This window comes from Staurois parvus, unplaced genomic scaffold (assembly GCF_062004578.1).
Source record: "Staurois parvus isolate SC_StPar_1 unplaced genomic scaffold, SC_StPar_1.0 ptg000544l, whole genome shotgun sequence".
Lineage (NCBI taxonomy): Eukaryota > Metazoa > Chordata > Amphibia > Anura > Ranidae > Staurois > Staurois parvus.
The window spans coordinates 3,425,780-3,443,570 of record NW_028318340.1 but is presented as its reverse complement, the minus strand read 5'-3'; the positions used below and the strand labels follow the sequence as shown (position 1 = coordinate 3,443,570).

At 38.3% G+C, this 17,791-nt stretch overlaps 1 protein-coding gene across 3 annotated transcripts in view; it reads right to left on the bottom strand.

The window, feature by feature from the left end:
* Nucleotides 1-17,791, bottom strand: part of SUPT20H (SPT20 homolog, SAGA complex component) — a 127,233-nt gene that overhangs the window by 26,801 nt on the left and 82,641 nt on the right. For all 3 annotated transcript variants that reach the window (XM_089690841.1, XM_089690844.1, XM_089690843.1), the window contains 5 exons: nt 13,257-13,362; nt 12,527-12,682; nt 9,765-10,074; nt 1,837-2,003; nt 841-896 (listed from right to left, as the gene is read on the bottom strand). In XM_089690841.1, coding sequence (XP_089546967.1) covers nt 841-896; nt 1,837-2,003; nt 9,765-10,074; nt 12,527-12,682; nt 13,257-13,362 — 795 coding nt within the window. The remainder of the gene's footprint in view (nt 1-840; nt 897-1,836; nt 2,004-9,764; nt 10,075-12,526; nt 12,683-13,256; nt 13,363-17,791) is intronic.

Genomic DNA, 17,791 nt, shown 5'->3' with positions numbered 1-17,791 from the left:
ACAAAGAGTTAGCCTACAAGTGATTCTTTATATGCTGTACATAAGAAAAATACACCTGAAATGCTGCTATATTATATAGTTTTATACAGCAGTTAGTTCATTTTTATATAATTTACAGTGACTCCTTACTTGCTTTTTTTAAAAGTAAAAAAAAAGCCTGCTTACAGAGCTCAACAGCTGAATTAGAAAATTACACGCAAAGTCAAAGCAGGGACTCATCCCTCTCGTGTACCAGGTTACAATTATAGTGTCTGAAAAGAAAGACTCCAGTAAAAAAACTCTGTAGGTTGGTAACACCCATAGTGCTCTGGAAGTCTTCTGTCATGGGCATTCCCTATATTAAACTTTCATTTGTAAAACAAAGATTGTATGTGTATAGCAAAAACAGATATAAAACAAAAAAATTGTTAAAATAGACCCATAACTACTGATTTGCTTTAAAATACATCTGCATGTTATTAAGCTCTCTACCTGTTGTTATACTTCACAGGGGAGCAACAGTGATTAAAGGGTGGTGGAGAATTGTTCAGTTTTTATAGGCAGATTGGGGATGTGTTCAATTACAAGCTTTTCTGGAACGAAGACAGCTATAGGTAGAAAATAAGCGCGCGGATCTATTTTGTGCAAAGAACTTAACATTTCTAACTTCCTTTATTGTAATTTTGAATGTAACTCCCATATACAAAAGTTTAAAAAAAAAACAAAAACTGACCAGAATTGTGATTTCTCTGAACCAGTTACAATTCTTTTTTCCTACTCATCTGTATTCATGTAACAAAAAGGAAAAAATGGGACCCTAGAGTTTTTTGTTTTTTTTTTCAAAAACTAAGCCATAATTACCTGAAGTAGATTTAATGGTCTCAAACTGGAAGTATTTTTAATGCCAAAGGGCCCACCTGTTGAAGAAAAGTCTTTTGTTTAACATCAAGGTAAACAGGCTGAGGAATATATAGTTTTCACTGAGAAAAAAAAAAATCTGTAAATTGTTTGAGAACAGTAATCCATAAAAGAAACCTTGTGTTTTTTTATCCACTTTTTTTGTCCGAAAGCATACATTTTGGGTGTAGTAGTGAAATAATAATGCAAATATATTTACATTAATATTTTTATGAGCAAAGTTAATTTGTATTGTCAATAACACAAAAAAAGTTCAAACTTGGCATGATATTTATTTTATAAAATTTTAATTGGTGCTATACTTGTTTTCTTTTATTTTTTAAATCAACCTGTTAACATAACTGTTCACATCTTTCCTAATTCTATGCATATTGTAAATGATCTTTTATAATACTGCTATGAAATGTGACTGTGTCAGAAGGGAATTAGATACATGTTATTTTATGAAGAGAAAACATCTCTGGAGAAAATCTTTATACTTTAAGTAGAACTGAAGATTAACAACACTTTTCCCCCCCCCAATATCCCCCCCAATAATGCAATGGCAGCATTACAGATAATATGGATATTCTCCACTCAGATTTATACTGTACATAATTGTACATATTTATAAATCTACTGAATACAATTACGTAGATAAAAAGGTATGTATTATCTATAAAATGTTACTACAATTGACAGTCACAGAGGAAAAAAAAAAAAATTCCAGAAGAACTCTAGCATCGAATTATGAAGCTAATTTCATTATTTTTATGGTAAGGCATATAAAGTAACACTCCATTTTTTTCCTGGCACAATTTTGATTTGCTTAATTTTTGTATGCTATGTAATTTCAGAAAGAAATCAAAACTGGTTGATCTAAATATCTGCATAAATGTTCACATTTTTCAGAGCACAATAATATCACCAAACCGCCACCAACAACTAAATGATACTAACCTGCCTGAGAGGCAGACTGCATGGCAGCCGGCAATGTGCCTGGCATTGTACCTGGCACCAGGCCTCCTGGAGGTAAAATGCCACTCAGATTTATCCCTGCGGGGGCTATGGCACCAGTACTACACCCCAGCATGGTATTTGAGCCACTCATCAATGCTTGTGGGCCACTGTGGAACAGGAAAGAAAGTAATATTAAGTACAGAAGTTTGTGGAGTAAAAGGGAGACTACTAAATGCAAAGCGGAAACTAACAACATGTAGGGTTGAGACTTTGCCAAATTCACCAATGGCCCTTTTGTAATTTTTTTTCTCTAAACATTGTGCCTGTATGATACAATCATTCCCATAGATTTTATTAAATCCATAGTTCAGTCCAGTGTTGTCCATTTTGTATATGGTCATATACTAACCTGTAATTTTAAAAAATATGTCATTTGTAAGATGGCTATAATGCTAGAAAAACTCTCCTCAAACGCCTATGAAAATTATACATATGGCAGCACACAGTGCTGTTCACACTGAAGCGTTAGCGTCATGGCAAAATTGACACCTCATGTAGAGTCAGGAGGAGTTGAAGCCTTTCAACGCCTCCCATTCAAGACCATGGTGATGCTCCTCAAACACCTGGCAGGCGTTTGCTGGCTGTTAATATAATTAACTTCATTATAGGCATTTGTGTTTTAACGCTTGGAAAACGCCTATAAAATGCCTTAAAACGCATAGGGCGTTTGGGGAGCATTAAAAATGCTTCCCAAACTCCTGTCAAATGCTATAGGAGTGTTTGGGAAGAAGTCAAGTTTGAACAAGCCATAAGGCAAAGTTCCTGAAAGACAAAGTCCCTATTTTGTCTAAAAGTATACTCCTATTTGTAAGAATGTGATTTGCAAGCAATTCATTCATGATCCAATGCTTATGAACACTTTAGCCAAGCTAAGAAAAGGAAATTTAAAAAAAAAAACAAAAAAAAAAAACAAAAAAAAAAAACTATGTAAGCATGAATTGCATTTTTTTAGTCCGTGTAACCTTAATATTGAAGATTTAAATTTTTGGTTGCAAGGAAAAAAATGGCAATGTAACCCTATTTTTTAAATTCAAAAAATAACAGCAAAATGTGCAACTTGAAAAATATAGAATTTTGACATAAAACACAATAAATACTACTTTGTATACTAGAATAGTAATGTCCTAGCTTCACAAGCTACTAATTAACCAATACTACCCTCAACTGTCGATACACAAAATATTAAGCCCTCTTAATGACAAAGTGAAAAAAGGATGCTGAAATAATTCTGAATATATTTATTTTTCTTTATCAGGCCCGACAGATGAATTTGCAAATGATTAAGAAAGTTAGTGGATTGAGACTAACTTGCAGCTAACAAATCTACTTGTTAAAACCAATATGTGATCTGTGTTACACTACATAGTTGGTAAGGTAAAATAAAGATGTATAAAAATATAAAACTGCATACTAATATAAAAAAGAGAGAACTTCTGTGCCAAAATTGCATGCATTAGAAGCTCAGATCAGCTGGTACTCTCTCACAGCAAGTTTACAGGAATACCAACTATGTGTTCATACCTTTAGTAAATCTAGTTTAAATGACAAGAGCAGAGTGCCTTTTGAAAATCTGAACAAGTAGATTAATTACATTCTGTTTCCATGGACTTGATTACATAACTAACTTACAATCTCAAAAGACAACATATATAATAATGCTTCCGAAAAGAACACAAATAAAGACTATGCACACTAAAGTATTTACATATTGTAAACAAGCAGTAACAGCACTTTACAACAAGCCCTCATTCACTTCTGTAGCTATTAAAAACGTATCATCAATTTGTATAACAGAAACACTGAAACCTTAGCTCTTTTCCGATTACGGTCTAATGCACTGGAATCCCAGCAGTGTGCAAGCCCCTTAATGTAAACACATAACAGGTATGTTTCTAGGTTGTTAGAACTCTTGACTGAAACCTGCCTTTAGAGGCTTTGTCATGATGTCTGAGATTTAATCACTTCACAGTAAAGGCAGCTAGAGAGGTAAGTGAGGGTTTATATTAAAAGATATTTTGCTGTGCGTGTAAATACTTTAAAGCTGAACTCTCGGTAAAAAAAAAAAAAAGATTGACTCATGCAGTGGGCCTCTCTTCCTACTCTGCACAGCAAGGTTTAACAGGTAACCCCCTTATCCCCCACTCCCCCGACAACTAATACTCTTTTCCTTTCTCCAAAGTTATGGGTTGTGGGTCAGCCCTCTGCAACCTCATTTACAATGCAGAACTGCAAGTGGAGGTGGGGGCACAGGACTCCCCAGTTGCTTTCCCCCAAATTTCAGTTTTAATGTCCATGCTCTGGGCACAGGTGCACTTTAAGTTAAGTAAAGACAGACTCTCAGATTCCACCATGCAATGTCCTTTTAGAAGGAAAACCCATTTTCTCCTTATTAAATTGTTTCTAGAAGTCTGTTCAACTGACTTGAACTAGAGGCATCACTTCTATTAGACTTTTCCAGTAAATTAGTGTATCAAAAAATGTCCATTTGATTGGAGAGGGAAACATTAGGGAAATTACCTGTATGGATATTTACCACAAGGGAAGTAAAGTGACTTTCCCAATTGTTTCTGAAAAGCTGTGAGACAATGTGGGCAATAAAATTAAATATATATCTACTATGAAGGTGGTTTACTAAAGGAGTGGAGGATCTTCACTTTTTAAATTGTGTGAATATTGCCTTCAATTATCCAATCACGTGAAAAGCAAATCAATGTTCTCTATCCAATCATGTGCTGATGAAATAACAAAAATTTGCTTTTCATATGAATGGATAACTGAGTGAAGATTCTTAACTCTTTTAATAAATCTGCCCATATCCATGTCATGTAATCAACCAGGGCCGAGTCCTTCTCCTCACTGTTTACTTCCTGTACGGATCTTTCTTCTGGGTGTCCACCTCATTGCCTATGTGATGTGGACATTTACCACTGGCTGGCTAGCAAGCATGTCCTGTTAGGAACCTGAAAAGAGAATGTCTGACCCACAGGAGTGAAGGGGACCAGCCAGGGAAGCTTACAAGCGGTGCTGGATTAGTGGTACCAGAAGGAGGAATTTGGGTCAGCAAAAAGGACCTGGATAGGGGTATTAAAGAGGAGCGCCAGACTCCCCCAACAAATTAAAATTAGCATCTACAAATACTGTAGCTGCTGACTTTCAAGATAAGCAAACTTACCTGTCCAGGGGTCCATCGCCATCCTCACACGGGCAAGTTCTTCATTTGCCTCTGGGTACCCGGCACTGGCATTGCAAGTAGAGAAACCGGATAGCCTTGCGGATTCACAGCCGGTTTTCTTCCGCACATGCGCGAGTCATGATGTGGCTTATGATTGGTCCCGTAATCTTCTGGGACCTGTGAAGTGTCCCAGAATGCTGCTGGTGGAAGCAGGGGGAACGAACTGTCAAAACCAGGTACCCGCTCGCTCCCCCCCTCCCCCCAAAAAGTGCAAAAAATGTGGAAGTGGAGGGGTGGGGGGGAGGGGTTATGTGCAATCAAGTAGAGCTTCCTCTTTTGTAAGGGGGTCATAAATATATGTTAAACTTTGTCACAGCAATATATATTTAAATGAAAACTGTATATCATTCAGTGTGCTTACAGGACAAGCAAATACACACTACCCCATGCTCAACCGCCAACTCAGCTTCCTGTGAATGAAGCCCGGTGCTCTGGCGAAAAAGTGTCCCCACACTTAAGCAAAGTAGTCCATAATAGAATTAACCATTCACAGATCACAAATTGTGACTTGTTTAGTGAAAGTATTTAGCAAACTGAAAAGATGTTTCTAAGAATATTGAGGCCAACTTGTCATAATTAATTTTATCTGCTTGTCTTGTAGTCCATAACAGAATTAAGCCGACACTTGGTACGATCCATAAAACCAAGAATCTTTATTGGCTACATGTAAAAACATATTAATAGTACGCTAACACGTTTCGGCTATAACACCCTTCCTTATACCTATGAGGAAGGCTGTTATAGCTGAAACATGGTAGCGTACTATTAACGCATTTTTAAATGTAGCCAATAAAGATTCTTCAGTTTTATAGATCGTACCAAGTGCCGGCTTAATTCTATTATGGACTACAAGAAAGGCAGATGAAAATAACGAAGACAAGTTGATGAAAAGGTATCAATATGCTTAAAATCATCTTTTCAATTTTGTAAGTACTTCCAGTAAACAAGTCACAAATCTGATCTCTGATTGGTTCCCAAGTGTCACAGTACAATGCTATTCTTTGATGTGTTAAAAATCCAACAATGTATACAATTATTGATGACTACACTGAATATTTCAGCTAAATATATTGTGACTACACAGTAGTGGTTGCAAATAGAAAAAGCTAAAGCAGGGCGTTAAACAGAAGAGTAAGATACATGAGAGTTGACTGAAGGAATCTAAAAAGGAGCGATCCACTGAAACATCTGTACACTGCAATGGAAAGAGATAACCAGAGAAACAGAGGAGTACTAGAAGATGTACATGAAATGCAGAAATAAAGGGAACACTGTCAAAGAGGAGAAATGTTTATTTATTAAGAGGAAAAGATGCTCAAAGTTCTAAAAGTTGTAGAAAAATAAGACCAGAGAAGAGAAAAGCAATGTAAGTTTTATTGATGACAAATGTAGTGTACTGCAGTATAACACAAATCAACTGAAATCAGAGGAAGAAAAATGAGAAGAGGCTGCATTGTCTCAGTACTGTCCTAAAGTGTCAAGTCACTTATTCCTCCCAGACAACACATGGGAAAATCACAGAATACACATGTACTTTTTAGCTTTCTGAAGATATTACAAATAAGTTCAGTATGGTTAATATACAATATGTCTTGATTATGAGTGTTGAAAGTATACCCATGAAATACCGTTTCACACAAAATCAATGGTCATTTCCTTTAAATGCTAGGATACAGAATGTTTCCTTCACTGAATGCAACTTAGCAATACATTTAAAGGGAACATTGCATGTCTTAAACATGTCTCAGCCATAGGAAACGTGCTCCTTGTGTGAGACATTGGTCTTTTGAGGCCGGTCTGCTTGAAGTGTTTACTGGAGTCAGCCCTCAAACTTACTCCAAAAAAGAAAACAGGGGGCCTGTGAAAGCATCTGTCATTTTAAGCTAGAGTGTTTAATTGACCCCTTTACTTTGCCCATGTGTGATAAAGCAAAAGGGAAATCTAAAGCAGATCTCTGAAAACTACAGAAGAGAGGTTACTAGACCAGTCATTCTGTATGAGGAGAAACAGTGACTGGTCTTTATCACAGGAAACTCCTGCAAATAGTCAAATGCAGGCGTTTCATACTGGATTACTGCACAGATCTTAAAGAAATAATCAAAGGATACCAAAACTTGAGTACAAATTTTCATGCCTTTTGTATTTGGACAATACTTATGTTGGCTGGAGTTCAGCTTCAACTTCCTCACCTCCCAAGTAAACTCACCTTTCCTCTCCCCTATGCCATTCCCTTTGGGCACTGCAACTGAGGAAAGAAATTCCTGTTTAATTCCAAACCACCTTTTCAGAGCTTACACAGGACTATGGACGCCTTTCCTGCCTCCCTGTGACAGTGAAGGCCAATCATAAGGCATTGGTGCGGTCACATGAGAGAGGTGATGTAAAATCACATGTTCACCCATACCTGAAGTTCTGAGTACTTTTTTTCACTCCTGGCAGGACTGAACAGAGCAGTGGTGAAGAAAGGGAAAGGAGAGTATATGCAGCTAAGAAAAGGGGGTGGTACGAGATATTTTTCCTTGCCCTGTATGGGTAAAGGAAAGGGTCACTTGAGAATATGAAATTGGGATGACAAGAGTAGTGGTCACATGATTCGACATTAAATAGCCTATAGACTACTTGTCTTACAAAACCTTCTCAAAATGAGTTTATTCAAAGCCTAATGGTCCTCCTAAACTACAGGCGGGACAAATGTAAATAAAAAGAGAGAGGAAATATTTCTTATGACCTAGGTGTCGTAATGTAAAAAATATTATACCAAGCTGCTCTTATTTCAGAAACCATAAATTTCTTCTCACATTTTCAACAATAGCAAGAATAGGTAAACTTAAATGTTGTACCATTACGCTTCTCAACCGCAGCTACAGACCCCCAATAACACTGTGAAGTTCCTAAAAGTTGGAAATACAGTGGTGAAAATTAATATTTTATCCCCTGCTGATTTTGTAAGTTTGCCCACTTATAAAAATTCTAGAACCTTAATTTCTTTATCATAGGTGTATTTTAAATGATAGACACAGAATATCAACCAAAAATCCTGAAAAAACACAATACAATTGTTATAAATTGATTTGCAGTTCAGTGAGTAAAATAAGTATTTGTTCACCTACCAACCAACAATAATTCTGGCTCCCAGAGCCTGGCTATGTGTTCATATGGTACAGGTTAGTCCTGTCAATTTAAGAAGGTGCTCCTAACGATAACTCGCTATGTGTATAAAAGACTTGTCCGCAGAAACGCTTTCTTCCATTCAAACCTCACCAGCACCATGGGCAAGAACAAAGAGCTGTCAAAGGATGTCAAGGACAAGATTGTAGACCTGCACAAGGCTGGAATGGGCTACAAGACCATCAACAAGAAGCTTGGTGAGAAAGAGACAACTGCTGGAGTGATTATTTACAAATGGAAGACATACAAAATAACCATCAATCGCTCTCGGTCTGGAGCTCCATGCACTGTTTCACCTCTTTGGGTAAGGAGGATCATGAGAAAGTGAGGGATCATCCCAGAACTACACAGGAGGAGCTTGTGAATGATCTCAAGGCAGTTGGGACCACAGTCACCAAAATAATCATTGTTAACACAATACGCCATGAAATGAAATCCTGCAGCGCCCGCAAGGTCCGAAGACTCAAGAAGGCACACGTACAGACCTGTCTGAACTTTGCCAATGAACATCTAAATGATTCAGACTGAGAGAAAGTGCTGTGGTCAGATGAGACCACAATTGAGCTCTTTGGCATTAACTCAGCTCGCACTGTTTGGAGGAAGAGAAATGCTGACTATGACCCCAAGAACACCACCCCTACAGTCAAGCATGGAGGCAGAAACATTATGCTTTGGGGCTGTTTCTCTGCTAAAGGTACAGGCCAACTTTGCCGAACTGAGGGCCCAATGGACAGGGCCATGTCTTGTAAAATCTTGGACGGGAACCTTCTTCCCTCAGCCAGAACACGGAAGATGGGTCATGAATGGGTCTTCCAGTATGACAATGACCCAAAACATACTGATAAGGCAACAGTGTCCTAGCCAATCTCCAGACCTTAATCCTATAGAAAATTTATTGAGGGAGCTGAAACTTCAAGTTGCCAAGCGACAGCCAAGAAACTTTAAGGATTTAGAGATGATCTGTAAAGAAGATTGGAGCAAAATCCCTTCCTAGATATGTGCAAACCTGGTAACCAACTACAAGAAACGTCTTACCTCTGTGCTTTCCAACAAGGATTTCTCCACCATGTACTAAGTTATGTTTTGCTTGGGGATCAAATAATTATTTTAATCACTGAAGTGCAACTTAATTTATAACATTTGTATCGTGTTTTTTTCTGGATTTTTGGTTGATATTCTGTCTCTATCATTTAAAAACACACCTATTATAAAAATTGCCCTTTATTTTCCCCACTGTACGTGTCTGTTCTGCTTAATTTATCCAATTTTCAACTGACAGTAGGAATATAAATCTTTAAATCTGATAGGTAGTTCTAAGCAGCACAGATACTTCTGAAACAAAGATGATTCATCCACTTTTTCCTAAATAAATATAAAAATATTTCTGAAGAAAAACAATGTAGAGCACAGGACCCGATCTGTTAAAGAGATGAAAAAGTTGTGGAGTGTCAAGATGAAGGGAACTTACCATCCAACTACATTGATGATATTAAGTCCTGCAGGATTTGTCATAACTTGGGTGGAGGCAGTTCCAGTAGTTATAGATGTTACCATGGTAGACAGTGGAATGGTCATTACAGGTAACCCCTGACTCAGAGACATTTGCTGCTGAGCAAACGGTGCTATCAATGTAGGCTGCTGTGAACTAAAGCTCGAGTCTTGGGGTGTGGGGGTGACAGAAGGAGTGATAGGAGCGGAGCTGGAAACATCGGGTGGATGCGGTGTCGATGATGGGGTGTTGGTTGGTGTAGGAGTAGATGGTTTGGAAGTTCCAGATCCTGCTCATTGAGAAAAATAAAGAGCACTAGTACAAAAAACACATTTGTTTTAAAAAGCGAGAAAAAAAAAAAATTATCTTAAAAAAATGACCATGCTTAATAAAAAAAAAAAAAAAAGTGATGAAGATTAATTTAGAATGATTAATAAGCAAGAACTTCAAAGATGTGACACATTTGTTTCACAAAGGCAAGACAACACAGACTTGTTACAAAAAGACGAAAAGAAACACCTCGTTAACAGGTCGCAAATGCTTCAAACCCATTTAATAGCAAAACAAATCATAGAAATATAATGCTTTGTTAGTCGAGCCAAATATCGGCAGTTGAAGCAAACATTCTCATTTTCCAAACAAAAACTTAAATTTTTTTTAAAATGTAACATGTTTGTATTTCTCTTTTTTTAAAAAAAACCATTGTCCAACAATCAATGCAGCGTTTCTGAATCCAGACACAGGCAACAATAAAAGCTTAACTGAACTTTCATTTTAAATCACCTTAATACATTCCAGATGTGTTAAAACAAGAGGTGTACAAAGTCTTACAATCAGCCACAGACGGAGTAGAAAAACCTAACTCTGCCAGCACCCTGATAAAGGACCCTTGCTCTGGCAGGAGGCAATGGTCATATTTGCAAGGGACAATCCAAAACACCTCTTTGCCGAGTCAGAGCTAATGCTCCCCAGTTAGGAGGAAGCTAAAGATTTGCTGAATGCAAAGCTATAGATCTGATCCACAAACGAGTCAAAACACTGCAGAGAGAGCAAGGGTCTTTCTCAGCAGCATGCTGTCAGTGGATAGACTTTAACACTCAGGGTGTGGCTGCTTTTTTAAAGATAGCAAATTGCAGACTGAGAATACCATTAATTTTGATGCAGCTGGAAAGTATTTAGCTGATGTAAACTGAACGTTCAGCTGGGCTTTACATTAGAAGACCACCAAACACTGATATCCAAGTTTTGTGCTGAACAACATTGGGGTTCTATGAGGAATGTATACTCGCTTTGAATAAGTATTACCTATGTAAGGGATTATCCTATTCAGAAAAGCCTACCATGACCCCAGCTGACAACTGTACTTTTAATTTTCTCCATTAGCTCATCCCCCACAATTATTACCTTTTGTATCACTTAACCCTCCCTCTTCGATTGTAAGCTGCATTTTCCATTTAAACGCATGCATGCATTTGAATGAAAAATGCAGCATTTTCAAGAAAAGGTTGTGGTGGATGGCTTGATCTACTTTGTCTGCAAGTCAAATGCACTACAAAAGGGCATGCTGCAGCTGAAGGATCACAGCACAACACAAAACAGGTTGACCACAACCTCTGAACTGCCATGTACACTGCTCAGTTAAAGTCAATGGGATTATGCTGACCTGCATTTGAGATCGGTTCCAAATGCAGAAAAACTAACCTCTCCAAAATTAGTCCTAATGGAGTCTGAAACTAGATCACATTTCGCAATTAAGCCATGTGGTCACTTTCCCTACTGATTCATAGGGAAACCAGAAGCAGCTGTTTGACAACACTGCTTTAAAAATATCATGTCATGAAGAGGGTTGAAATTGAGGTAACAAAATAAACTTCTCCTATGGTTTTTCAATGTGGTAAACCCACAAGGTGGTACAAACAGTTTCCATAGAATAGAATCATCAGGTTTGGGTGGTCTTACACTTTAAACCCATTAATGTGTCATTACAAAGCCAATCTTGTCTGCAACACACAGCATTACAAAGGCTTGGCTGACTTCAATGCAACCAAAGTATTTAAAAAAAAAAAAAAAAATGGAAGTTGCAATGACCTGTAGTCATTTTGCACATATCCAGCAGCTTTCATGTACTCAAAGTTTATAACCTGTGAGCAATATTAAATATATATATATTAAAAACATAAAACTTATTATATAAAGTAAATATAGTTCAAAAAGCCAATACTGGGTTTTTGTCAACTACTTGACATGCTGTGAGGTTTTACACATACAAAAAACAATAATGCTTAGCTTATTTTGTTTTTAAAATCAGCAGCTTCTAAATTTCCAATCCCAAAAAAATAGAAATAAAAATACACTGTAATTCCTTTTGTCAAACTGAATACCTGGTTTGCATTGCATTCTTTTTTAAAGCATAAAAAACACAAGTCATTCTAGCAATTTTCCATTATAAATACGTACACACAAAGGGTGCATACAATGAAAAGGAAAAAAAAACAAAATATATAAGCATATATCAAAAAAAAAAAAAGAAAAAAAAAAAAAGACAATTACATTAAAAACACAAAATACATACAGTTAACAGAACATATTGCTATCGAGTCTACAAGGCTTTTACAAGCATTGAAGCGCACACAAGCATACACGTTGGTGTCACCAATCCATTAGAAAGAAGGGTTTAATCTTGAAGACCTCTACATCAAAGGCCTATGGAGATTTAATGGAGAATTTAGGGCGTGACTCACTTTGTGATGAGCTTGCTGGTGACATAGCGGCTGGCGAGAGCATGACGACTTGATTAAGGTCCACAGACTGTTTTCGAGAAATACTTGGTGGTTTAGATGGAGGAGGGGTTGTAGATTTTAGGTGGCCACTCGCCTGTTGAGAACTAAATATATTACCTGAAAAAAAAAAAAAAAAAAAAAAAAAAAATCACAGCTCAGAAAAAAATGTACTAAAAATATCTAGCAACCTAACCGTAGTCATTCTTAACTCGCTCTGGACACTGGGTGTGCTATACTTGCCCAAAAAATGTAATGAAAGTCTGTCAGGCATGTGCAGTGTGCCCTGTCTAAACTTCTACCCTCACATTTGGCAGAAATTACTGGCTGTCAACACGACAGCTGGGAGATGCTGTGTAAATGCAGCAGCGGTAGAAGCTGTTGTTTGCGCACCTCCAGGCTGCATGTGAAAAAAGAAAATATATTATTTTTCCTAATTACAGGTCATCCCTGTTAACTATTTACCTAAGTGCACTGTTGTGCTCAGGGGCCGTTTGCCCAGGCAAACCTTGCAATTCTTCTTTGAATCTTATATTATGGAGAAAGCAAGAATATCTACAGATTGTGGTGGGGGGTAAAAGCCTGACAGTCAAAAAGGGAGAGATCTTACTATCAGGATATGGCAAAGATAAGCAACATATACACCTAAAACTAAGATATCACACCTTAAAAAACCTAATGAAGAGAAATATACCTGAAGAATTATTGCCAGAGTTGGAAGGAAGTTTAATGGGAGGTGGCCTGTGTTTGACACCTTTCCCCAGTACAGAAGACTGGATAGAGCCTGTGATACCGTCTGCCTATAAAACAATAAAATAAACAGAATATGATAGAAGAAAAATCAGCACTAGAATAAGACCAAGGCAAAAAAATGTAATAATAAATATGCACAGAACACTAAATGTCCTTTTAATTATTATACCCAGGACTAAAAAAATAGTCAATTTAAACAAATATATTGTTTCTTTTTTAGTCAAGTAAGAATGAAATATTAGGATTTTCTCATTTCTTTTTTTTAACTAGTTGCCGACCACAGATAGCCAAATGACGGCTGCACTGCGGCAGGCCAGTTCTGGGAGGCAGTCATATGACGTCCTCCCAGAACACGCTCTCCTGCGCGCCCCCGGCGATCTCTGTGATCACTGTGTCCTACGGAGACAGCTGATCACGTGATGTGGTAAAAGGCCAATCACAGCGGCCTTTTACCACGAGATCAGCCGTGTCCAGTGACACGCTGATCACCGGGAAATGCAATTGCTGGTTCTCAGCTGCACTCTGACAGCGTGAGGAAAGTACTGCCGAGAACCAGCAGTTATCAGAGCAGGGATTGACACCGATCGTCAGGGCACTGATGATCAGTGCCGTGATTATCGGTGCCCAGCAGTGCCACCCACCAGTTCCATCCAGAAGTGCCCAGCAGTGCCACCCACCTGTGCCCGTCAGTGCCGCCTATCAGTACCCATCATCAGTGTCGCCTATCAGTGCCCATCATCAGTGTCGCCTATCAGTACAGCCTCATAAACGCACATCAGTGAAAGAGAAAAATTACCTGTTTGCAAAAAATTATAATAGAAACATAGAAACTTTTTTTTTTTCAAATTCTTTGCTCTTTTTTTGTTTATAGCGCAAAAAGTAAAAAACACAGAGCAGAAAGTAAATACCACCAAAAGAAAGCTCTATTTGTGAAAAAAAAATGATAAAAAATTTCATATGGGTATAATGTTGCATGACAGTGCAATTGTCATTCAAAGTGCAACAGCGCTGAAAGCTGAAAACTGGCCTGGTAAGGAAGGGGGTATAAGTGCCTGGTAGGCATGTGGGTAATTATTTATTTTTAAGTCCACTGAGGGATGCAGGAAGTCCTTAACCCAGGTTATACCAAACACCTACAGAAGGATCGGACACTGACAAAAAAAACAAACAAAAAAAAGTAGGCCAATCCAGAAAAATGCCTCCTACTATTCTACTACCAACATGCCTCAGTTATGTAGAAAAGCAATATGGAGAGCATGAACATAAGCAAAAACACAGAGGGAATCACCTCTCAATGGATTCCAAGAAAAGGCTTTTTACGGAGAGGTAAAAATATCCTATTCTATTTCTCATCAACTGAGTGACACCACAAATTTTTAACTTTGGGACATCTAGAACCAGTTGGGCAAAAGAGCAAACAAATGCTAGGAGGCTAGATATAAAAAAAAAAAAAAAAAGCAGGCCTGTGAGCAGCAGTATATTTTAAATTTAAACAAAATACTTGGCATTCCTCTTTTGAGCCAGCAGTTTAAAGCGGTGCTCCAAACAAAAGGGGAAGTTCCGCTTTGATACCATCTGGGAGGGGTGGTGAGGGTAGTGCAGGAAGGCCTAGACAGGTGGTGGTAGTAGGGGATTCTATAATCAGAAGGCCTGATAGAATAATTTGTCGCCAGGATTGCCTCAACCGAATGGTTTGCTGTCTCCCTGGTGCCAGGGTTCGGCATGTGGTGGACCCAGTTGATAAATTACTGGGAGGGGCTGGGCATGACCCAGCTGTCTTGGCTCATGTTGGAACCAATGACAAAATACATGGAAGGTGGAGGCTCCTTAAGAACCAATTTAAAGAACTAGACTGCAAGGTGAACGGAAGGACCTCCAAGGTAATATTCTCTGAAATATTACCTGTGCCATGCGCAACTCAGGAAAGATAGGGGGAGATTAGAGAACTCAATGCATGGCTGAAGACCTGGCATAAGAGGGAAGGATTTGGGTTTCTAGAGCACTGGGCTGACTTTTCATTGGGGTGCAACTTATATGCTAGAGATGGTTTGCACCTAAATGGAAGGGGGTCTGCTGTGCTAGGGGAGAGGTGTATGGGAAGGCTGGAGGAGTATTTAAACTAGGATCGAGGGGGTAGGGAGAATTAGATTATAACGAGGTAGACAGATCAGACAGGGTCAGTCCTTATTGATGGTTGGAATGGGGAAAGATGGGGGGGAAGGCTATGGCAGATAAGAAGGTTCCCATGTTACAAACAACCAGTGGAATTGGTACCATTTGTGTGAAAATAAAAAATATGCAAAATATGTGTGAACAAGGTGTCAATGAATGAAAGTGTTTGTTCACCAATGCCAGAAGTCTGCCAAGCAAAATAGGCGAGTTGGAAGCTTTGGTGCATGAAGAGAACTATGATTTAATTGGTATTGATGAATCTTGGCTTCATTCTTCACATGACTGGGCCATTAATATTCCTAGCTATGTTCTCTTTCGGAGAGACAGGGTAAATAGGAAAGGTGGTGGTGTATGTCACTATGTGAGAAGTGATCTCAGAGGGACTGTGAAAGAGCACCTAGTTGATGGAGAGTGTGATGAGGCTGAAGCAATTATGGGTGGAACTGCACATGGTGGTGCTTACTACAAAGGTAATTATTGGAGTTTGTTATAGGTCTCCCAGTGTTAATGAGGAGGTGGAGACTCAGCTCCTTCCACAGATCAAAAGGGCTGGGACAGTGATATTAATGGGGGAATTTTAACTACCCGGAAATTGAATGGAGTAATGGTACTGTAGGAACAGTCAAAGGGCAAACATTTTTAAACCTACTACAGGACAATTTTGTGGTACAGTTCATAGAAGCCCCTACTAGGAATGATGCTCTGCTGGACCTGGTAATCTCAAACCATGCAGAGCTTATTACGAATGTCCATATAAAAGAACATCTGGGTAGCAGTGACCATAACATGATTTAATTTATTGTTAGCTGTAAACAGCGAGCACATTTGGGAAAAATAAAAACACTCAATTTTAAGAGAGCTAATTTTCCAAGGCTGAGAGCTGCTCTCCAAGACTTAGACTGGGAGGGAATATTGGCATCGATGAACACAACACAGAAATGGGAGTTCTTCAAAAATACTGTGTGTGAACACACTGCAAAATATATTCCCATGTGCAACAAGTTTAAAAGGCTAAAAATTAAACCTATGTGGCTTATGGCCAAAGTTAAAAAAAAAAAAAAAAAAAAAAAAAAAAAAACAAAAAAAACTATAGATAATAAGAAGATAGCTTTTTTTAGATATAAAAATGAAGGAATGCTACCATTATTTAAACATTAAAAAGAACAGAACAGAATATGCAAAAAGGAAATAAAGGCCGCAAAAATTGAAAATGAATGAGAGATTGCAAAAGATAGCAGGACCAACCCCCAAAAATTCTTCAAATATGTTAATAGTAAAAAGGTTCGGTCCGAACATGTAAGCCCTTTACAAAATAATCTAGAGTGGGTGACTGGGGACAAAGAGAAGGCAAATTTATTAAATACCTTCTTCAGCTCTGTGTATACAAAGTAGCATGGGGGAGCTCTTGTCCATACTGGGCATGGTACTGACACAGCTCCAGATGATCCACACTGGCTCACAATTGATATGATCCAAAAATATTTAGACAGAATAAAGGTGAATAAACCACTTGGACGGCATACACCCATGGGTCCTTAAAGAAGTGAGCTCTGTCATTTCAAAGCCATGGTTTCTAATTTTTAGGGACTCTAATGACTGGCATAGTAACACTGGACTGGCATAAGGCCAATGTGGTGCCAATACTTAAAAAGGGGTCAAAATCTTTACCAAGTAATTATAGACTTGTTAGTTTAACTGGCGAGTTTAATAAAAGACCACATACAGTTGTGACCAAAATTATTCAACCCCCACTGAAATTGAGTGTTTTGGCCAGTTTGACATTGCTTTTGATCATTCAGTCATCTTGCTTACATTTACATTAAAGAGGCACTTGTAGGTCAGACAAATATAACATAACAGTTATAATGAAATAACCACAAATGTCTTTTCTGTGCTCACAGCATTATCAGTTTTATTCAACCCCCAAGTGACATTCAATCTTAGTACTTAGTACAGCATCCTTTTACAGTTATAACAGCTTTTAAACGTGAAGCATAGCTTGACACAAGTGTCTTGCAGCGATCTACGGGTATCTTCGCCCATTCTTCATGGGCAAAGGCCTCCAGTTCAGTCACATTCTTAGGCTTGCGCACTGCAACTGCTTTCTTTAAGTCCCACCAGAGGTTCTCAATCGGATTTAAGTCTGGTGACTGCGATGGCCACTCCAAAATGTTCCAGCCTTTCCTCTGCAACCATGCTCTAGTGGACTTAGAGGTATGCTTGGGATCATTGTCCTGTTGAAAGGTCCAACGTCTCCCAAGCCTCAGGTGTGTGACGGACTGCATCACGTTTCCATCCAATATC